The 19,220-nt window shown below is 43.9% G+C and overlaps 1 protein-coding gene across 1 annotated transcript in view; it reads left to right on the top strand.

The window, feature by feature from the left end:
- Positions 1 to 19,220, top strand: part of SYCP2L (synaptonemal complex protein 2 like) — an 80,237-nt gene that overhangs the window by 56,712 nt on the left and 4,305 nt on the right. Inside the window, 4 exon segments of the mRNA XM_015567798.1 lie at positions 667 to 773; positions 1,652 to 1,743; positions 3,938 to 4,037; positions 4,140 to 4,198. Coding sequence (XP_015423284.1) covers positions 667 to 773; positions 1,652 to 1,743; positions 3,938 to 4,037; positions 4,140 to 4,198 — 358 coding nt within the window.

Below are 19,220 nucleotides of genomic sequence, written 5' to 3'. Positions count from 1 at the left end.
TTTACTGATACATCTCCTAGGGCAGTAGTCGGCAAACTGCAACTCGGCAAACAGCAGGTCGCGAGCCACATGGCCCCTTGAGTGTGGCTCTTCCACAAAATACCGACTTCTAGCATGGGCCACAAAGTTTCAATCACGCTGTACGTGCGCGCCCGCACGTGGTATTTTGTGGAAGAGCCACACTCAAGGGGCCAAAGAGCCGCATGTGGCTCACGAGCAGCGGTTTGCCAACCACTATGAATGATGCCAACCCCTCATGTGCTCTCAGGAAATGTCGGCATCCGGAGTTGTTATGCCAGTGTTTCCCTCATAGAAATGCCCTACCCATCACATCCTCCTTAAAACCTGCACCTCAGCCTGCTTCTTAGATATCATATCGGTCGCACTGATGTAAAGTGCTGGGAAAGTTTGGATGAAGCGGGCACTTGCTGGAGAAGGAGGTTTGGTAAGAAGCAGCATGAAGCGCCTGCCGTGGGGACTCTTGGCCTGAGTTGGCCTTGTTGGCATCAGCCAGAGTGAGCCCTCTGTAGTCAAGCCAGGCAGCCAAGGGCTTTCGTGGATCGGATGTGTGCTTCTGCCTCACTCCATCCTCCCGCAGCTGATGGACTGAGCACATCTACTTCGCACTTTGTTAATTTTACTTAATGTTCTGTTTTTATTGTTCAGAAAACATTTCTACTCCACCCCTGGCCGTTGTGCCGGAGAACTTGAATAGCTCTGCTGTTATCACAACCTTTGAGAACTTCACTAGAGAACTGGAAAGAAAATGTGAGGTAATGGTCTACTGACAATGAAAAGCTAGCTTGTTATGAGTTTAAAGTAACAGGTTCATATTATTTATTAGTACCGTTATCTTTCATGTGTGCAAGTATTCCTGAGTCTGTCTTAGCTGTGGCCCCTGACTTCAGAGTCTTGTTGAATTGTGGTTTGTATTTATAAGAGAGCTACTTCATGTTCATTTGCTGCCATGGGACCAGAAGGACTATGCAAATTGGACTCACGGTTAGGTGTCACTGATGGCATTCTCAGACAACTAAACTAGCAGGAAGCAATGATTTTGTCACAATGGTGGACAAGGAGGATTCGGGAGAAGAAGGCATGTGGCTAAGAGAGGTTCTGGGACAAAGATGGGGTTAGGCTGTGGGACGGTGCCCAGCAGAGCTGTGGCTTACCGGACACTGCACCTGTAGGCTGTCCCAAAACTGTACCTGCCAGATGAACTTTGAAACCATTTCAGTCTCCTCTTTTTTGTCCTATTTTTTTTTATATCCCTAGAGTTATTTAATAGCACATGTGAGAGAACTATCTTACACTAATACACTTCATTTAACTAAGTTGGAAGATCTCCAAAGTCTTATTTTCTACAATACTCTATAAGATAATTTATAATGGAAAGTTGTACATGATATTCAATATGTGTTGCAATAGTATGAATGCAAGTTTTCCTATTTTAGCTTATTGTTCTGTATTGGTACTGGCCCTGAGGTAGTACACGGGAGGTGTGTAGCATTGCACCTTTTCACTGTTCCTTAGCAGTAATGTTTGCTAAGAATGTTGTGTGCTGTCAAAATCTTTTTAATACAAAGCCTGCACTCATTTTGTGTGGTTATGGTTGACCCAAATGTGATCTTGTATTGTTATTATGGTTTAGCTTAGGTACAGAAGGAGTGCACTTTATTCAGAATATGCAAAGCAAGCACCGAGCTGCCTAATAAAACTTTTAAACCAGATACATCACTGTAGGTAAGTATTGGCTTTCAAAACAAGTTTATAAAAGTGTGATTGCTCACAAATGTTTGTCTCATGACCACTGTGCTGGGTCGTGAGGAGTTGGAGCTCGGGAAGATGTGAGGTTTGATACATTGCTTAACCCTTCCAGGTGTCTGGTTCTTCATAAGATGAAGGACTGAACTGAAGGCCCTTCTTAAGCCTCTTTATGGCATACCATTATATGGCTCTAAAAGACTATAGTAGGTCCTTGGGTTATATCGGAGATCCGTTCCTACTACGGTGCGACATAATGTGATTTTCGCCATAAGTCGGAACCCACCTACATAAGCACCTGTCACTCACATGGAGCACATACACAGCAATAATGACGTGAAACAGTAAAAAAAAATGTAAAAGAAAGATAACAATTCCTGACCTTTACTTGTGGTAAATAAATAATAAAAAACATAAAGCACATATGTACATACGTCGAAACAAGCAAGTATGTAAAAATGCTGGATAAATGATATGTGGTATAGACATACAGTGGGATATTCAACTTAAAAAAGGAATGGAATTCTAATATAAGCTACAACAGAGATAAATCTTGAGGACATTATTTTAAGTGAAATATATAAAAGGACAATTATTATATGACTCCACTTATATGAAGTACCTAGAATAGGCAAATTCATAGAGACATAAAGTGGAATAGAGGTCACCAGCGGTTGGGAGAGTGGGAAATGGGTAGTTATTGTTTAGTCAATAAAGGGTTTCTATTTGGGATGATGGAAAAATTCTGGAAATGGAGAGTGGTGGTGGCCACACAACATTGTGAATGTCCTACCACTACTGAATTGTACACTTAAAATGATCAAAAGGGTCAGTTTTATGTTATGTATATTTTGCAACAATAAAAAAAATACTACACACTTATGCACACACAGACCCTTGTCACTATGTAGCAAGAAGTAAAAAGGAGCTGAGATTTCAGACAGATGTGAAGGACAAGAAGTGCGAATGGGGAGATGGGTTTCTGTAGTGACTGGAGTTGATCCAGAGTGATTACAGTGGAAGTGCTTCTGGAGTGAGGTTTTGGAAACAGAGATTTGAATGGAATAGGAAAGGTGAGTATAGAGATGGTTCCTGTTGGAGAGAATGGCCTGTAAGGGAAGGTGGGGAAGAACGTGACGGCAGGCCGATTTGCTTAACCAAAGTAGAAAGCTTCTTAGGACAGAATATATAACATGAATAGAAATTTAAATTTTTTTTCAAACATTTATACATGCATGTATTGTCATTTGAGTCTCAAAACAAGTCCGTGAGGGACTCTGGACTCATGGACCTTCCATCATCTTTTAAGGGGCATGCATGTATTCATTTTTAGAAAAATAGTTTTATTGATTTTTAGAGAGAAAGGAAGGGAGAGTGAGAGAGAAAGAGAAACAGCCAAGTGAGAGCAGAACATGGGTCAGCTGCCTCCTACACGCCCCCTGCTAGGGATGGAGCCCCACAAGCTGGGAATGTGCCCTGAGTGGAAATACAATCGGGGACCTTTTTGGTGCATAGGATGATGTCCAACCAACTGAGCCACCCAGTCAGGGCTTTACTCATCGTTTTGTTCAGCAAATGCACACAGCTCGCTGGATGCCGGTTCTGCGCTCCATGCAGGAGTGCAGGGGAACAAACTTTAGGGCGGCTTGTCCTCGAAGAGCCTCCCGCCCAACGGAGAAGACAAACAAGAAGCAAGTGAACAAATAAGCAGTTTATATGGTGGTTAGACACAGAATAGTGACTGTTAGAAATTTCAAAATGAAAATGTAGAGATGGAAAAAAAAAGCCAACTTCAGTTTTCAGAGCCCGCTTACGCAAGAAAAAGGGGAGCAAGCGGAGGTAGGAAGCTTGGGAGCCGTGGTTAGTGGGACTGCGGCTGCTGCTGGCCTAGGCCTGGCTTCGGCCCTCATTCCCTGAGTCCTCTCTCCTTTGCTCTGCAAAGTATGATTTAAAATACCAGTGTTCTCCGGCTCCTGTTGAAAGGCTAAATCAAAGTTCGCATAGTACGTTTTGGGGTGAGGATGGGCAGGCAGTGAGGGGAGGGAAGAGAGACATGTATTCTTAAAACGAATGTCTGGAGAAGAAGGTGACACATCCCTGCAGGAAGAGGATTAAGAGGGTCTTTGCCACAGCCAAGCAGTCCCGTGAGACCTGTTCCTTTTACCTTTATCAGGCTGAATAAACTAGAACACTTTAACAATATTGTTCTTCGAGAGCTCACCAGCCTTGAGAAGGATATGCAGGCTCTGAAACACCTTGAGAAGGATGTTCTGGTAAGTTCTTTGTGTTTACAACATTCTCTGTGACTTATGAGAATCTGTCCCAGGGTGGAATAACAGCTTACTGCTTTAAAGGCAACTTTTGTTCAATTGTAGGAGTTTTGGGGGAAACAGGCCGCTGATCTGAAATCATTCTGCGATCTGCAAATGCTGAGGTATTTTTTTTTTAAATATTCTTTCTAGAAGTATCTTAGTTGAAGTGTGAGGTAGTGGGGGTTGGTGTTGGTAAAACTCCACACAGGAGCCCCGTCACTGCTGCTTGTTAAACCGGCCACTTCTGTGGCGCTCTGAGCAGAGTGTGGCTTCGGGACATCCACCTAGAAGTGTAAATTTTGAAAAGCCGAAACAGGGTCATCCAAATTGCAGTGTTTTTGATCCAAATTGATTTATTTAAAAAAATGAAAGGGAGTAGACTTTGAGCAAAATATTTAGATTTGTGAGTAAACAGTTGGTTTTCAGTTGTATACGGAATTGTGTTCCTGGTACAATCAACTCGATCAAGAGCACACACATATAAGACTCGCGGCTTTATCCTCCCTCCCCCCCCCCAGCTGCGTGGAGGGAGGGGCAGTGCTTCTGCCTGGGAGGAAGCCTAGTGTTTTCTTCCGCTTGAACAGCCGAAGGGATCCCTGTGTAAACTTGCAGTGGCTAAAGCTGTATCTGCCTGTTGAGAACCAGCTCTGTCACAGAAATCTAAGTCAGGTGGTTTTAGGATGGACAGTATTCTGCTTGCACCATATATTCCAAACAACACTGTAGAAATCTGAGTTATTCCTCCTCTGTTACTCCATTTAGCACAATAATAATGACAGTACAGACCATGGATTTTCAAAATTCTTTCACACGCACATCGCCCTCCATGTGTTCTCAAAGGGGATATGGTTTTAGAATCTCTTTACTGAGTGCCCCACGTTTCGAATGGTTCTCAAACTTCTTGGAATTAGGACCTCTTAAGCTGAAAAGTTTTTTTAAAAGATAATTTCTATTGTATTTTTTTTCCCAGAGAACTTTACTTTAGTCCTTAAGGACTTAGCTCCTTACATGGGCTTTGGTGGAGGTCATGGGGCAGCACCCAAAGGTCTAAATTAGGATGGGGGTGTTCAGTCCTTCCCAGCTGGGGATGTGCCCGCAACCCAGGTACATGCCCTTGACCAGAATCGAACCTGGGACCCCTCAGTCTGCAGGCTGATGCTCTATCCACTGAGCCAAACCGGTTTCAGCAATAAATATATATTTAAAACATTGACACTTGGATTTAAAAAACATATATTAAAAATAACAAATCTGTACATATTTATGTAAGTAACAGATTTTTATGAAAAATAAGCAGATTTTTGAAAGCAGGAAATGTGAAAAGAGTAGCGCTTTTTTATGTTTTTGCAAATTTCTTTAATGTCTGGCCTGATAGAAGACAGATGCATTCACATGTCTGCTTCTGAATTCAGTCTGTTGTGACATCACATCCTGCAGCCTCTATAAAATTCAACTGTACTCTCATGAGCGAGTAAGAATACAAAAAGCAAATAATGTCTTATTATTATTACCATTTGCCAAAATACATTTTGACCTCACAGAACCTATGGAAGCTTAGTTTTCTTAGAGGTCCCCAAGGAAAGGAGGTGGGTCCCTTTAGAGTTCCAAAGATTCACACTTTGAGAAATGCTGTTATAAAGCAACACTATAGTAAGCATTAGAGAAGAATATGCCCCCTAGTCTTCTGAAACCTGGAAAAGTCACTTATTTTGACTGAAGCCCAGATTTTAGATCACTGTCTAGTTCACACAGATGACATTGTAGGATACTAATTACTATTTACATTCATCTTCCTTGTTAATAGGCCCCTGTATGGATTTAGAATACCTCAAAGAACAGACTGCTTCAATATACATCCCTCTGGGTTTTGCACTCGCTCTCCTTTCTTCCAAACACCCAAGGAAACCACCCTGTGGCTTACATATGACAGAGGATGGTGATGCTCTCAGCTCATGCTGAATGCTGCCTGAGCCCAGGCTCTAGGCTAAGTGCTTGAAGTGCCACGAGCTTTAGGGAAGTTAATTAGCTGGGTTGATATCCAGTATCTGGATCTGGTCAGTATCCAGTGTCATCCCTCTCTCATGTTGGCACATTAGTGTTGGCCTTATGTAATTTTCTAGGGAGATGAGGACATTTCTCAGACTAGATTATTTCAGCCCCTAGCACAGGGCTACAAAGAGATTGGAATTCAGTGATTTGAGTTGTGGTCATGAAATACCTCTGCATATGTGTGAGCTAGTGGTATTGGCAGACGATGCATAAAATAGAATCAAGTAAAATATTAATTTATGTCAGTATCCTGGATTGGCCATTGACTCTCTCAGTTCACATAGATAACAATCTATGAAATAACTCTGTTTATATACATAATATGTATATTCCTATTTTTAATTGCCTAATGTGAATATAATGAGATGGACTAATTTCTTCCAGGCTTAACGCAATTCAGCCTTCCTGAAGAAAGCCAAAGTCCAGTTTTATTATCGCATTCCTGGGGTAAGTACAAGACTAGCTTTGTTCAGATGACTAACAGATATGTTGTCCATATTACAGCTCTTCACTGAGCGTTCTCCTCTTTTACAGTATCTCCCATTTAGCTATTATCCTCTTGGATCTGGGTCATTCATTCACTAAACATTTACAATTGAGTGCTTGCTCTGCTGCCAAGCACTATGCAAAATGTGGAAATACAATGGTTATCACATAGACATTCTCCCACCCCCATTAAAAATAAATTCCCTGGAGGAAAACAGGAAAAAAAAGACAAATAAACAAAAATAATTGCTAGTTTACTAAATGCTTTGAGGGATATTAACAAGGTGTTTTGGCAGAAAATAATAGTGTAAAGCCATGGTCGGCAAACTGCGGCTCACAAGCCACATGTGGCTCTTTGGCCCCTTGAGTGTGGCTCTTCCTAAGCCTTAGGAGGACCCTAATTAAGTTAATAACAATGTACCTACCTATATAGTTTAAGTTTAAAAAATTTGGCTCTCAAAAGAAATTTCAATCGTTGTACTGTTGATATTTGGCTCTGTTGACTAATGAGTTTGCCGACCACTGGTGTAAAGTATCAATTTCAGATAGGATGCTCATCAAAGGTTTCTCTAAGGAAGTGACATTTAAGGTGAATAGACTTGGGAACAGTTTACAGCAACCAAATTGGATGGGGAAGAACTTGACATCTTTGAGGAACTCAAGTTCTGGGCTCACAGTGGTATAGGGACAGTTATTTGACATGAAGTTGGGAACATGGTCGACTCTCAATGAGGTAAGGCCTCATTGCCCTTCTTGAGGAGTTTGAATTTTTTTCCTTCACTAAGGGTGAAGGAAAATTTGGATGGGTTTTGAGCAAAGGCATTGAGGGTGAGGGTAATATAATCTGATTTATATTTTAAGAAAAACATTCTAGCTACTGTGTTCAGAATTGATTGGGGAAGTAAATAGAAGGTGAGGGGAAGAATAGAAGAGGCAGGTGTTGGAGGTGGACAAAAATGGAGATTCCAGATCCATTTTGGAGCTAGAATTAATAAATTACTGATAGATGGAAGGAGTAGGCAAAGGAAGCAGAAATAAGGATGACTCCTAGATTTTTGTCTTTTAGCAGTTGGATGGGTGGTGGTGCCAGTTAGACCGATAGGGAAGATTTGGGGTGGGAGGAATGAGTGGGTGGAGCAGAAACTAGAGTTAATTTGTTAACATTTTAACTTTCAGATGTCTATGCAATCCAAGTTTTGATGAGAACCTGGAATAATGGACAGCTTTCCAGGAAAATATAATTTAACGAAAGAGACTCCTGAATACATGGAATAATAGGCAAATATTCATAGAAGAAATAAAGTTGATAAAGAACTACCCTACAAACATGTATGGTCCAGATTGCAGCACAGAGGAGTTCTACTGTTTATTTAAAGAAGAATAACTTTAGTGCTGTTCAGGTTGATTGGTACTGGTGAATTCATTATAGGAAATGGTCTTACGACTTTCTTCTGGGGTAGGGAGTGCTCTGGCCCAAGGGCAGGGGACACTAAGATATATTCAGCCTCTTATAGTCATGGGCTTCTGGGGTTGAGTCAGACCAGTTTTACTCCTCTGTGAGGTCTTCAGGCACCACTTTATCTATTGAGTATGTTATATTGTCTAGTTCAATTTATCCACCTGAATGTAAGATTCACTACATGAGAACAGAGGCTGGACCACATCTCTACCCCAACCAGAAAGCAGGCTGCCTGGGTGAATGGATATTTAAAAGAAAAAGAATGCTGCCAGAGATGGAAACTCTGAATTTAGGGGTAAAAAGGAGGCAGCTGAAAGTGAAGAACTACATAAAACTGCTTTAAAACATTGGCACAAGAACTCAAAAGGCAGAACAGTCTATGACTATTTACTGTTCAAGCAACCAGTCATACCTTCATGGCTCCTCAAAGTACTCTATCCTTCTAACACTGCCTTTTAGAATATACCCATGTAGAATATAGTTATATTCTATATGTAACAGTGAGCTAGATATCTGGAACTCTCAGAAATTGATCTTAGATATAGTTGTACAAATAATGGTTTTGTTTTCAGAACAGCCCCTAGGAGTCAATGATCTCTATGATACGACTGAAATGTTTATAAATTGCAGTAAACATTACAGAAAACAATTCTAGAGCCATTGTTCTTTTAAACATATGAAAGCCATATTGTAATACTAATAAAAAAACAGGTCCATATCTTGCGATGCTCCCCAAACTGCTTGTCTGGTCCAGAGCCCAGGACCACTTGGTAAAGACTGAATCTCCTTTAGGCCAGTGGCTTTGACTGATATCCCACACAGACCACTGGAATCTGAAATGGAGAAATACGGCTTTGTGTGAAAGAATGGAGGGGGGGCTAGCACTTGCCTGAATTAGGCCAAAAGGTATCTGATTCACCACTAGGACAAGGGTGAGGGCATTCTCATTAACTTGATGCATCCAGACAAAGTGCATCTATTCTTTATGAGACCAAGAGCAGTCTCAGACCCTCACTGTATCCCCAGCGCCTATTGACTGGGACACTGTTTACAATAAATGTTTTTTGAGCAAAGGAAACAATGAATGGATGATATATTTTCCTAAAGAAGAGCAGCCAGTGAGAGAGGCATGATCACCCTAGTCTAGGGATGAGAATCTAGTTCCCCATCGCCTACTCCCAGGATGCCTAGCTATGGGGCTAGAAGCCAGCGAGCTAGGCTCAGAGCAGCAGCTCTGAGCCAGCAGGAGCCCCGCACCCCATCCAGCCACCCAAATAATGAAACTTCATCTCCCATAGAAAGGCCTGCTACTATTGTGAGAAACTGGAGCATTTCAAAAAGGAATGTCTAAAATTACAAAAATTACTCCAAACAAGCAATAATTTCAACCCCAAACATTTCAACTAAAGGCTCCCTTTGGCCAAACCTAACACTGGAGCAGCTGAGAGAACTTAAGAGGATCAAGATCTTTCCTTTTCTCCAAACGAATACCTTGGGAAAAAATTGACTTAACTAGAGGGAATGAGGTGACTAAGGCTCTATTCAATACAGGAGTTACTTTATCAATCGTTTATCAGTCTTTATCCCCTCCAGCCTCACTAGCCCCTTGCCTCAAAGTACTCAAGTCAAGGTCTCTAAAACTGCTATTAATCATTGTGCAAGAGTAATTAAGAAATGCATGGGGTTAATACTGTTCAGAATTTTTCATATTAGAAGCATGATTATTGATCATAAGGGGAGGCTTGTGTAGTTTTGGAAAAAAACAAGCTACCCACAAATCCCAACTCTAGGATTCTTTAAGTCTGGTTTCTCAGTCTTGGCACTATTGATACTTTGGGTGGGGAAATTGTGTGTGGCTGTCTGTGTACATAGGATGTTTAGCAGAATCCCTGGCCTCTACCCACTAGATGCCAGGAGCATCCCCCAGTCATGACAATGTCTCTAGACATTGCCAAATATCCTTTGGGAGCAAAATCACTCCAAGTTCACAGACACTTCTGTAAAGATTTTAAAAGACAGCTTGATCCTTATGCAAGAACAGCAGTAAGGAATTGTTCCATACATTTTTTTTTCAGAACCATGTAATCAATCAGCAGAAAGATTTGATTTCGGTAAATAGATTGCTGGCTCACCTTCCAGTGTTAAATGTATAGCAGGGTAGTAATACTGATGTATTAACCATGACTCACTTTGATTACCAGAAATAATAAGGTCTCCCAAGGCCCCACCAGTCAGTCAAAATTATTAGTAGATAATAAACCTGCCCTCATGGAAAGGGGATGAAGCAATGCAGGCCACAAGTTAAGGCTCCAAAGACCATTCTGAGGGTGTATAATGGGAATAATAGTACCCACTTCTTGCACTTGTTAGGATTAAGTGTGATAACATCGGCAAAGCATTTAGCATGGAGCCTGCCACTATTATCAATAAAATAGAGGCCCGGTGCATGAAATTTGTGCACTCAGGGAGGTGGTCCCTCAGCCTGGCCTGCATCCTCTCACAGTCCTGGAGCTCTCGGCGGATCTCCAGCTGATGGCAGTTGGACATCCTTAGCACTGCCATGGAAGCAGGAGAGGCTCCTGCCACTGCTGCTGTGTTTGCCAGCCATGAGCCCAGCTTCTCACTGAGCACACTGACCACCAGGGAAGGCTTCTGCATTGTTGACTATCTGCCTCTGGTGGTCAGTGCATGTCATAGCGAGTGGTAGAGTGGCCATAGCATATCATTAGCATATTATGCTTTGATAGGTTGAATGGATGACTGTACGACCAGACACTTAGCATATTAGGCTTTTATTATATAGGATATGCAAATAAAGTGTCATAGGAACACGATATTAGCTACCATACTTGTTTCCAAATTACCTAAAGTATATGTTTCTAAATTAGTCTTAACTGCTGGATAAAACAAGGGCAATCCAAACCCTAGCCTGAGGTGCATTTGAGCCAGTACCACTTGCCTGATATCCACTGGCAGGATCCCCAAATCTATTCCAGTGTTTGATTTGTAGTTCTACACAGCCAGCCCTGGGAGCCCTCTTCCAAATGACCACACTGAAGCAAAAGAGAGGAAGAGGGAGAGGGAAGGGAGGTGGAAGTGGAGAGCTTTTCCTGCTTCACTGAAGCCCAGCCAGGCACACAATGGTGCTGTGTATCTCCCTAGGGGAGCCTACACCCCAGGATTAAGGGAAGTGCCATTGTGCCCTGTTGCCACTGTTTCTCTCAGACTGGACTATGCAGGAGCCATCAAGGGGGTGAGGTGCCTAAGGCCCTCACCACCAGTTACAGTGCAGGATGATGGGCTCTGTCCCCTGTGACCCATCATTCTGGCCCTGAAATCTCTTTTCCAAGGATATTAGTTTTCATGAAAGAGGAAAAAATGAGCCCAATGTGGTTTGTCCCAGTGTGAGTAATCTAGAAAAAAATTTAAAAATTGGGCGGGTTATTAAGATTACAAAGTAGATTGATCTCACCTTTGATACCCTGAAAGTGGTCCAGCATTCAAAAATGATATTTCCATTTAGCACTGGCCGGTGGGGCTCAGTTGGTTGAGAGTTGTCCCATGCACCAAAAGGTTGCTGTTTCCATTCCCTGTCAGTGCACATACCAGGGTTGCAGTCTCAATCCCCAGTAGGGGGTATGCAGGAGGCAGATGGTCAATGTTTCTCTCCCTCTAAAATCAATTTAAAAAACGTATTTTTAAAAAACCTAAAAGAAACTATATTTCCCTTTATTTGGTACTTCCTCATTTATAGTTTTTTTCATTATTTTTTCTCTTGTTATCCATTTTGTCTCAAGGTTCATTGCTATTACTTGTGACTTGGAAGAGAAAGATTTATAGAAGTCAAAGTTTAGGGCTATATTGGTGGTAGCATTGGGTGTGTTAATAAATCTGCATCTGGGTGATTCTATGAGATCAAAGTTTGGTCCTGGAGTCACTGAAAGTTTGCATCCCAGCTTCACGTATGAGCAGTGGGACCTTAGCTAAGTGAGGACTTCTTTCATGCCTCATCTGTGTAATGGGGATAATAGTACCCTCTTCTTGGAGTTGTTAGAATTAAATATGACAGCATCTGCAAAGCATTTAGCATGGTGCTTGGCATGATTATTAATAAATATGCAAATAAAAAGTGTCATAGGAACATGATGCTCATACTATTCAACATAGTCCTCAGCCCCAAGAGTTGCCAGTGGGATTTCAGAACATCCATGAGAGTCACTGGGCATCATTGGCAGACCTAAGGAGAAGGGTTAAGTAGGGGCTGGAATGAGAAATGATTACAAGATGGATAGAATGAAAAGAAAACAGAGGCACAGACAGGTAGAATTCTGTAGAACAGTGCTAACTCCCCAAATATTGAGCCAGGTGCTATCCTATATAATAAAAGCCTAATATGCAAATTGTTCCCTCCAGGGGGAGTTTGACCAGGGGGTGGGGCCGGCGACAGTGGCAGGCAGCAGAGGAAGGGAGGTGCTCCCAGCCGGCAGCCACTAGGGACCCTACCTGTGCATGAATTTTGTGCACTGGTCCTCTAGTGCATTCTATAAGAAAAAGATGGTCTCTGCTGTCAAGGGCTTGTAGTCTTTTGAATGAGACAGTCAAGTAAATAGAGTGAGATAAATTGTGACAGAGGGTACAAACTGAACTACCAAGTGAAACAGAGACAGATTCTTAGATAGAAAGCAGTTCTGGTGGAGGTGAGGGAGGGGGGAGGGTTAAAAAAACAAAACTCATGAACATGGACAGCAGTGTGGTGATTATGGGGTAGGGAGGTAGAGAGCATAGGTAGGAAAGGAGAGGGAGGAACATCAATTGGTTGCCTCCTGTATGGGCTCTGAGCAGGAATCAAACCCAGGACCCTTTGGTGCACAGGATGACTGCTCTAACCATGGACCAACACAGGCCAGGCAGCTGTTGAGATTTTTTATTTATTTGACAATCTAAGGGGAAAGTGGTCAGTGCCCCTGACTCAATAGTCAGGTGCTGCATGTTTTAAAAATTCTTGCAGCACACCGGTTGAAAATCACTGCTTCACAGATGGAGAAGAAAAGAGAAAGCTCTTAAGTTCAGTGAAAAGTTCTTGCAGTCGACAAGAATTGTAGGGACTCTGCAGTGCACGCTGATACGTGTGGGACCAGGCTCCATCAGGAGGAAGGCAAAGTGCTAGACAACATTAGGGCAGGGGGTTCTAAACTTGTTAGTCCTGAGCCTCCGCAGGTCTAGGGAGACTCCACGGGCGCCGGGGTCCCGTGTGCATTTCTCTTGGGACTGAGGCTAGAGAAGTCACTCCCAAGCGGACGTCTCCAGAAGAGCGACTGTCCTGCCCTAAGGTCTCGTCCACGGCCACACTGTCACTGCTGGGAAAAACCACAGGTCAGGTCGAACACCCCTCCTCCCAAGCAGGGGAAGGCAGAAAAACCTGTAGGATTCCCCCAACCACAGTTACTCCACACAACCGGACCAGGCTACAAAGCTGGGATGTGCACGCCAGTCGCGGAGCATCGTGGGGCTGGTAGTCCAGGCCAGGGCGCTGGCGTCAGGCTACGGGAGCCACAGAACTACATTTCCCAGGAAGGACCGCGACGGGGGCAAGCGGTGTGTTTGAGGACCAGACTCCTCGAAGTATCCGGGCGGGACCGTTGGCGGAGGCTGGGGCCTAGCATCAGGGTGCAGCGCCCTGTGCTCTTCTGCACCCTCTATGGGCGGGTCTCGGCTCCACTACCGTGGCGGTGGGGGCGCGGCCTCTGGAAGAGGCGGGAACAGTTTGGGATGTCCTGGGTTCTCACCTGGTTCGCAGACCGGGACCCGCGGCGCGAGACTAACGAGGACCAGCGACGCGGAAGCCAACCGCGTCTTCCCGGCCCCTCCGCGATGTGCAAGGTGAGGAGGCCAGGAAGGTTGCAGCCGCGCGACGGGGGAGATTCACGTGAGGGTGAGCAACTCCGGGCTGGGCGGTGGGCTCGTGGTGGGCTCTGCGGGGGCGCCCTGGTGTCTGGAGGGGCGCGGGCTGCGTGAGAGAGGAGAGGGCGAACATTTTCCCTGGGTTTCCTTTCTGCTCCTTCAAGGCCGTTTTGATTTGGGAACTCCTTGGGGCCAGCTTTCTAAAGACCCCTGGTCTGCTCCACAATAGTTGCACTGTGGTGGAGCCAGGTGGTGTGTCTGAAGTGGAGTAGGGCTGGAAGGGACTTGGCCCCTGGTCTCCTTACCAACAAAGGGAAACTGGTGAGTTCTGGGCTGCAGAGAGGTCTTCTCTTTACTTTCCTGGGAAGCCGGTGGAGAGCTGGCTTTGAAAACTGCTTTGAAATTTCACTCCAAGTAGTTTTAGCTTGGCGCGCCCGCTCCTGGGCGTACTCGCCCGAGGGCCGGGGAGAGAGTCAGAGGGGAAGACCTGAGCTCTCGATGGCCCCATGGACACCCGGAGATGTTCAGCTGCTAGTGGGGAGATCGTGGCCCCACTTGTCTGTTAAACGGAGAGTGTGATGCCGTTGTTAGTGGAGTCTTTTGACCTGAGGGGATTTGCAGTTGCCAATCAAGTTAATGATCTAATTATAGTATTTTGGGAGCCAAGTGGGGTATCTCTGGCCTTAGGTGGAGTTTCTTTGGCTTTATTGGCTTTTTGTCTTTGTTTTCCACTTAAAAAGAAAAAAAGGTATCCTCTAATGATAATTCTTTGTATTTAATAATGCATTAGCTTACCAAGTTATTTTGCATAGGTAGATGATATTGATCCCTACAGACTGGATAAGTGGGAGGGGCCAGTCTGTTACAGTGGCTCAGTATGTTCTGTAGAAGGAATAATCAAGGATCCTCCAGAACCGAAGCCAAGTGACTCTGTTCCTACCCTTCCACCTGTTACAGAGCTACCCTGTCCTGGTGTCACGTATTCCAAGTCTGATTAGCAATAGGATTTTCTATGGGAATTCACAGAGTTAATGTAAAATGTGTAATCTGGCTGTACTTTTAGGATTCAGTGCCTCAGCTGAAAAATTGGGACAATAAACTGAGATTTCAAAATACCTGGATAAAGTGGATAGCTAATGGACAAGTAAAATAAAGAAAAGGACCATATCTTAGTATTTGTATTAACCTGTTTACATTAATATTTAGTGCACATGTCTCCCTGACCTTTGTTTTATAATTATGTATTTGCTTAAGTAAAAACCTGCAAGCCCTCCCCTCTGGCTAAAGCCCCAAACCATCGGATTCCAGCTACATTATTCCAAGAAGTTACCAGGTGATCCTGTGGCGATCTCCATTGGCTTTTTAGGGTTATCAATCTCAGTGGCACCCATTTTCCCTACCAACATTCTTTCCTGAGATGCCAACACTACTTGAATTTTGCATTTTCTGTTCTTCAACATTGATTTATTCATTTAATTTGTTTGCCAGGTATTTATTGAGTGCCCAGCAGTGTCAGACGGTTGTTTAGGGTCACCAGAAACGTGGCTAGAGCGGGGAGGAGGAGAGTCTGGTCCCAGATACTTTGCAAGTGAGATAACTAATTCAAATCCACACATTTATTGAACATATCTATGTACTTAATTGCTCTCTCCAGGGGGTATCCTTTGCTCCATCTAAGGCCATGTTGTCCTCTAGCACTTTGTGAGTTGGATTCCTTTACGCACTTGTGTAAGATTATCGGGGTAGGTTATGTGCTAAGTCTTGTTGGTTCCACGTTTGGAATGTTTTTAGAGCTGACCCTTCCCTTTGACCTGCCACCTTGCCCCATTTAGGCTCTGCCCAGGGACAGATGACAGCAGTTGCCCTTATCTTGTCCCCTCTATCTGCATCCTAAGTGGTGCATTATTGTCTTCTGAAGATCTCATCTGCTCTTGTGACAGTGGCCCTCACGTGCCTTTATCCTGACCTTCATGTGGCACATCAGGAGCATTTATTGTAAACTAGATACTCAGCCAGGTGGGGAGGATCCATTGACAAGAGACTGGTCCTTGTCCTCAATTCCACCATCTTGCTTCCTTCTATGTTCCCTTCTCCCCATGTACCAGAACACTGAAAAAGTCAGACTACTGGCATATAGTGTGTTTTAACATCATTACACTTAACCTAACCTAGGAAGCTGGCTGAAGAAATAAAAGACGGTATTATTAAATTTGTTTAATAATAAACAAATCCTCCCCTTTTCAGGCAGAAAGACCAACTGCTGGGAACTGGAAGTAGTTCTCCAATTGTCCATACTGTGCAGTGAATAGGTATGTTCTTGAGCTGTCTCGGAAAGTTTTGTATGGTACAGTGGGTGTGGGTAGGTAGGAGAGGGGGTGGGAGTGGGGCACAGGATTTGCACTTGGCGGGTTTGTCTCCATCAGTATGGAACTGGGAAGAGGGGCTGCTTGCCTGAGGCCAGCTGTGTTCCTTCTCTTCCCTGAGAGGAATTTTTTTAGTCTTTTAAGCCACCTTTGGGGGTTACCCTAGCTTTGTTTATTCTGCTTAGCTGGGAGGGAGGAGCCAACTTATAGAGTGAAGTCTCTACAGAATTGTAATCCTCATCTGTGTGTGTGTGTGTGTGTGTGTGTGTGTTTACTGTGGCCGGCACCCCAAGGCAAGCTATCTGAAGCCTGTTGGTGTCTCAGGCAAACAAATCAAGGTCAGTGCAGGTTTGACCCTGGAGTGAATGTGAGGTGGCTGGTTCCCACAGGTGTTGACTTGATTCTGATTAGGGTGTTGTTATGCCCAGATTTCAAGATGCCCCAAGACAGACGACCAGGGAGCCGAGTCCGATGCAAAAGCATAGAGTCTTTTATTCAAGCCCAGGCTTGGTCCCCCTCTGCCTCCATTACTGGATGTGAGAGAGAGCCCCGAGTCCCAAGAGAACAAAGAATTTATAGGGCTTGGGGAGGGGGGTGGAGGCACTTGGTCAATTCCGGTTGGTTGAGTGAGGGCCGGGGGCTAGTTTCCCTTGCTTTCCCATTGGCTGAGATAAGGGCAGGCTGAGTAACTGATACATTCTGTGGCTTTCCTGGGAGAGGAGTTAGAGACACAGCTATCAGTTCTGTTCTGTCCTTTTGTTAGGGACACAACTATCAGTTCCGTTCTGTCCCTTTATTCCCCCCTTGTCTTGGAACTTCCGGCTCAATCATGAGACGGACTGAACTATCAACTGAATTACTTTTATACACTTCTTGACAAATTGGACTAGTCTGTTAATAATGCAAGGGCCGAAAGTCAACAGCATCAGGAGGATTACAAGGGGTCTGCTGAGGTCCGCTGTCTTCTTGAGGGTGATCTGCAGCGGGTGTGTCTGGTTAGAGGTCACCTTCCACTCAGGCTCCCTGCTGTCCTGGGCACAGAAGGAGCTGGGCTTGTGACCTGGCAGAGACAAACTATAACAAACGGTTCGGTGGAAGGGAAAGAAACCATTTTAGCTTTAACAACTTCTATTGAAATAGGATTTTTCTTCTTAAAATTCCTCTATGGCTATCAAAAAGCCAAATCAAGTCTAATTTATCTACTGTATTCAATTTGGCCTGATGTTTATATAAACACAACAAGAATGGTAACTGACTACCTTTGCTGGAATTTCATGATTGAATCTTAATGTGCCCGGTAGGGCCAGGAAGCCAAGACACCCAGCTGCCATCAGGCCTGCCTGCAGTATCTGCTGCATTAGGTGAATCCCTCACCTGTAGCAACTCCACCTGAGCCCACGCTCTAGGCTTTAAGGCCCATCTCAGTAGCTCTCCTACTTGTGGCGGCCCAGAGTGTGTGGGGGTTCTGCAGGGATGCAGAGGCATCTTTACTGCTCCCCTGCTACTCTGACCAACCGTCAGTGATGGTAGGGCATGGGCCTGATGCTCCAACGCCAGCCATCTTCAGGGTTCCCAAGCAGGATACCAGGCTTTTCCTATGGCACTCTTATTGGCTTCAAGTCTTCAGAGCTCAGACAGGTTTCTTTAGAACACGATACTCCAGTCAAAGTTTCCGGTTAATAAAATCACTATTGAAAACCGGTCTTATTGATTTCATGCAAAGAAATGTATTGCCATGATTTATTTAGCATTGCCAAATTTCAGAGGAATTATATAAGGCGAAAACCATACTGATCTGCTCTAAGATCTTCTGATTTTTCTCGTCAGTCCTTTTTCATGGACTCTTCAGAGTTATAACAAAACAGTAACTGTTGGAATTCTTTTGTCAGTCCTCCCTAAGTACTTTGGCACAACTATTTACCCTCTGTTTAGTGAGGCAGAATGTAAATTATTATTATTATTTTAAAATATATTTTATTGATTTTCCACAGAGAGAAAGGGAGAGAGATAGAGAGTTAGAAACATCGATGAGAGAGAAACATCGATCAGCTGCCTCCTGCATATCCCCTACTGGGGATGTGCCCACAACCCAGGTACATGCCCTTGACCGGAATCGAACCTGGGACCTTTCAGTCCGCAGGCCGATGCTCTATCCACTGAGGCAAACCGGTTTCGGCAGAATGTAAATTATTTACTCTCTCTGGCTTACTGGCCTGTACTATTTGATTAATTTCCTTTCAACATTTCTCTTCTCCTTATTACATACATAACCTTTTTAAATTTCACACTTTAAAATTAGCCTTTAAACCTTCTTTCTATCGCCTTTTAAAATGCATAACTATGCCTCAGACCTTCTACTCAGTCATTCCATATTCTTAGAAACATCAATCCTTTATGATTACTAAAAAGTAAACAGTCAGTATTTCTTAGATTACTAAGAGCAGGTAAATTAAAATTTGTCTAGTAAAAACTGCTATATTTTTCCTATGTAAGTTCAAGTATATTGCATTGGTCTGATTTAGTATTGGAAGGGTTAAAGAGAACAAAACGTAGCAGAGAAAAACTTCTGCTCAGGTAGCAGCAGCTTGCGGCCTTGAGTCCAGCATAGTTCAGACAAGTAAAAATCAACAAAAACCTATCTCTCCCTGCTCTCCCCGCCAACACCCCCCACTTTTCTGCATTACCTATTTACTCTGAGCTGCTCTCCCTCCTAGATTTTGCCTTCTTTACTCTAAGCCCCAGAGGCTCAAATCCTTCTCCTCCTTTACCACTTGTGATCTCCTGACCATCCCCCTAACCCACAGCCTCGGGCTCCTCCATCACAGCAGGCTGAAAGCCTATCACCCTATCTAGCGAATCCCACCACCACCACACCTCACACCAGCT

The sequence above is a fragment of the Myotis davidii genome, unplaced genomic scaffold (genome assembly GCF_000327345.1).
Source record: "Myotis davidii unplaced genomic scaffold, ASM32734v1 scaffold62, whole genome shotgun sequence".
Taxonomy (NCBI): domain Eukaryota; kingdom Metazoa; phylum Chordata; class Mammalia; order Chiroptera; family Vespertilionidae; genus Myotis; species Myotis davidii.
Note: the sequence above shows the minus strand (reverse complement) of the source record. Positions and strands in the feature narration are given on the sequence as shown.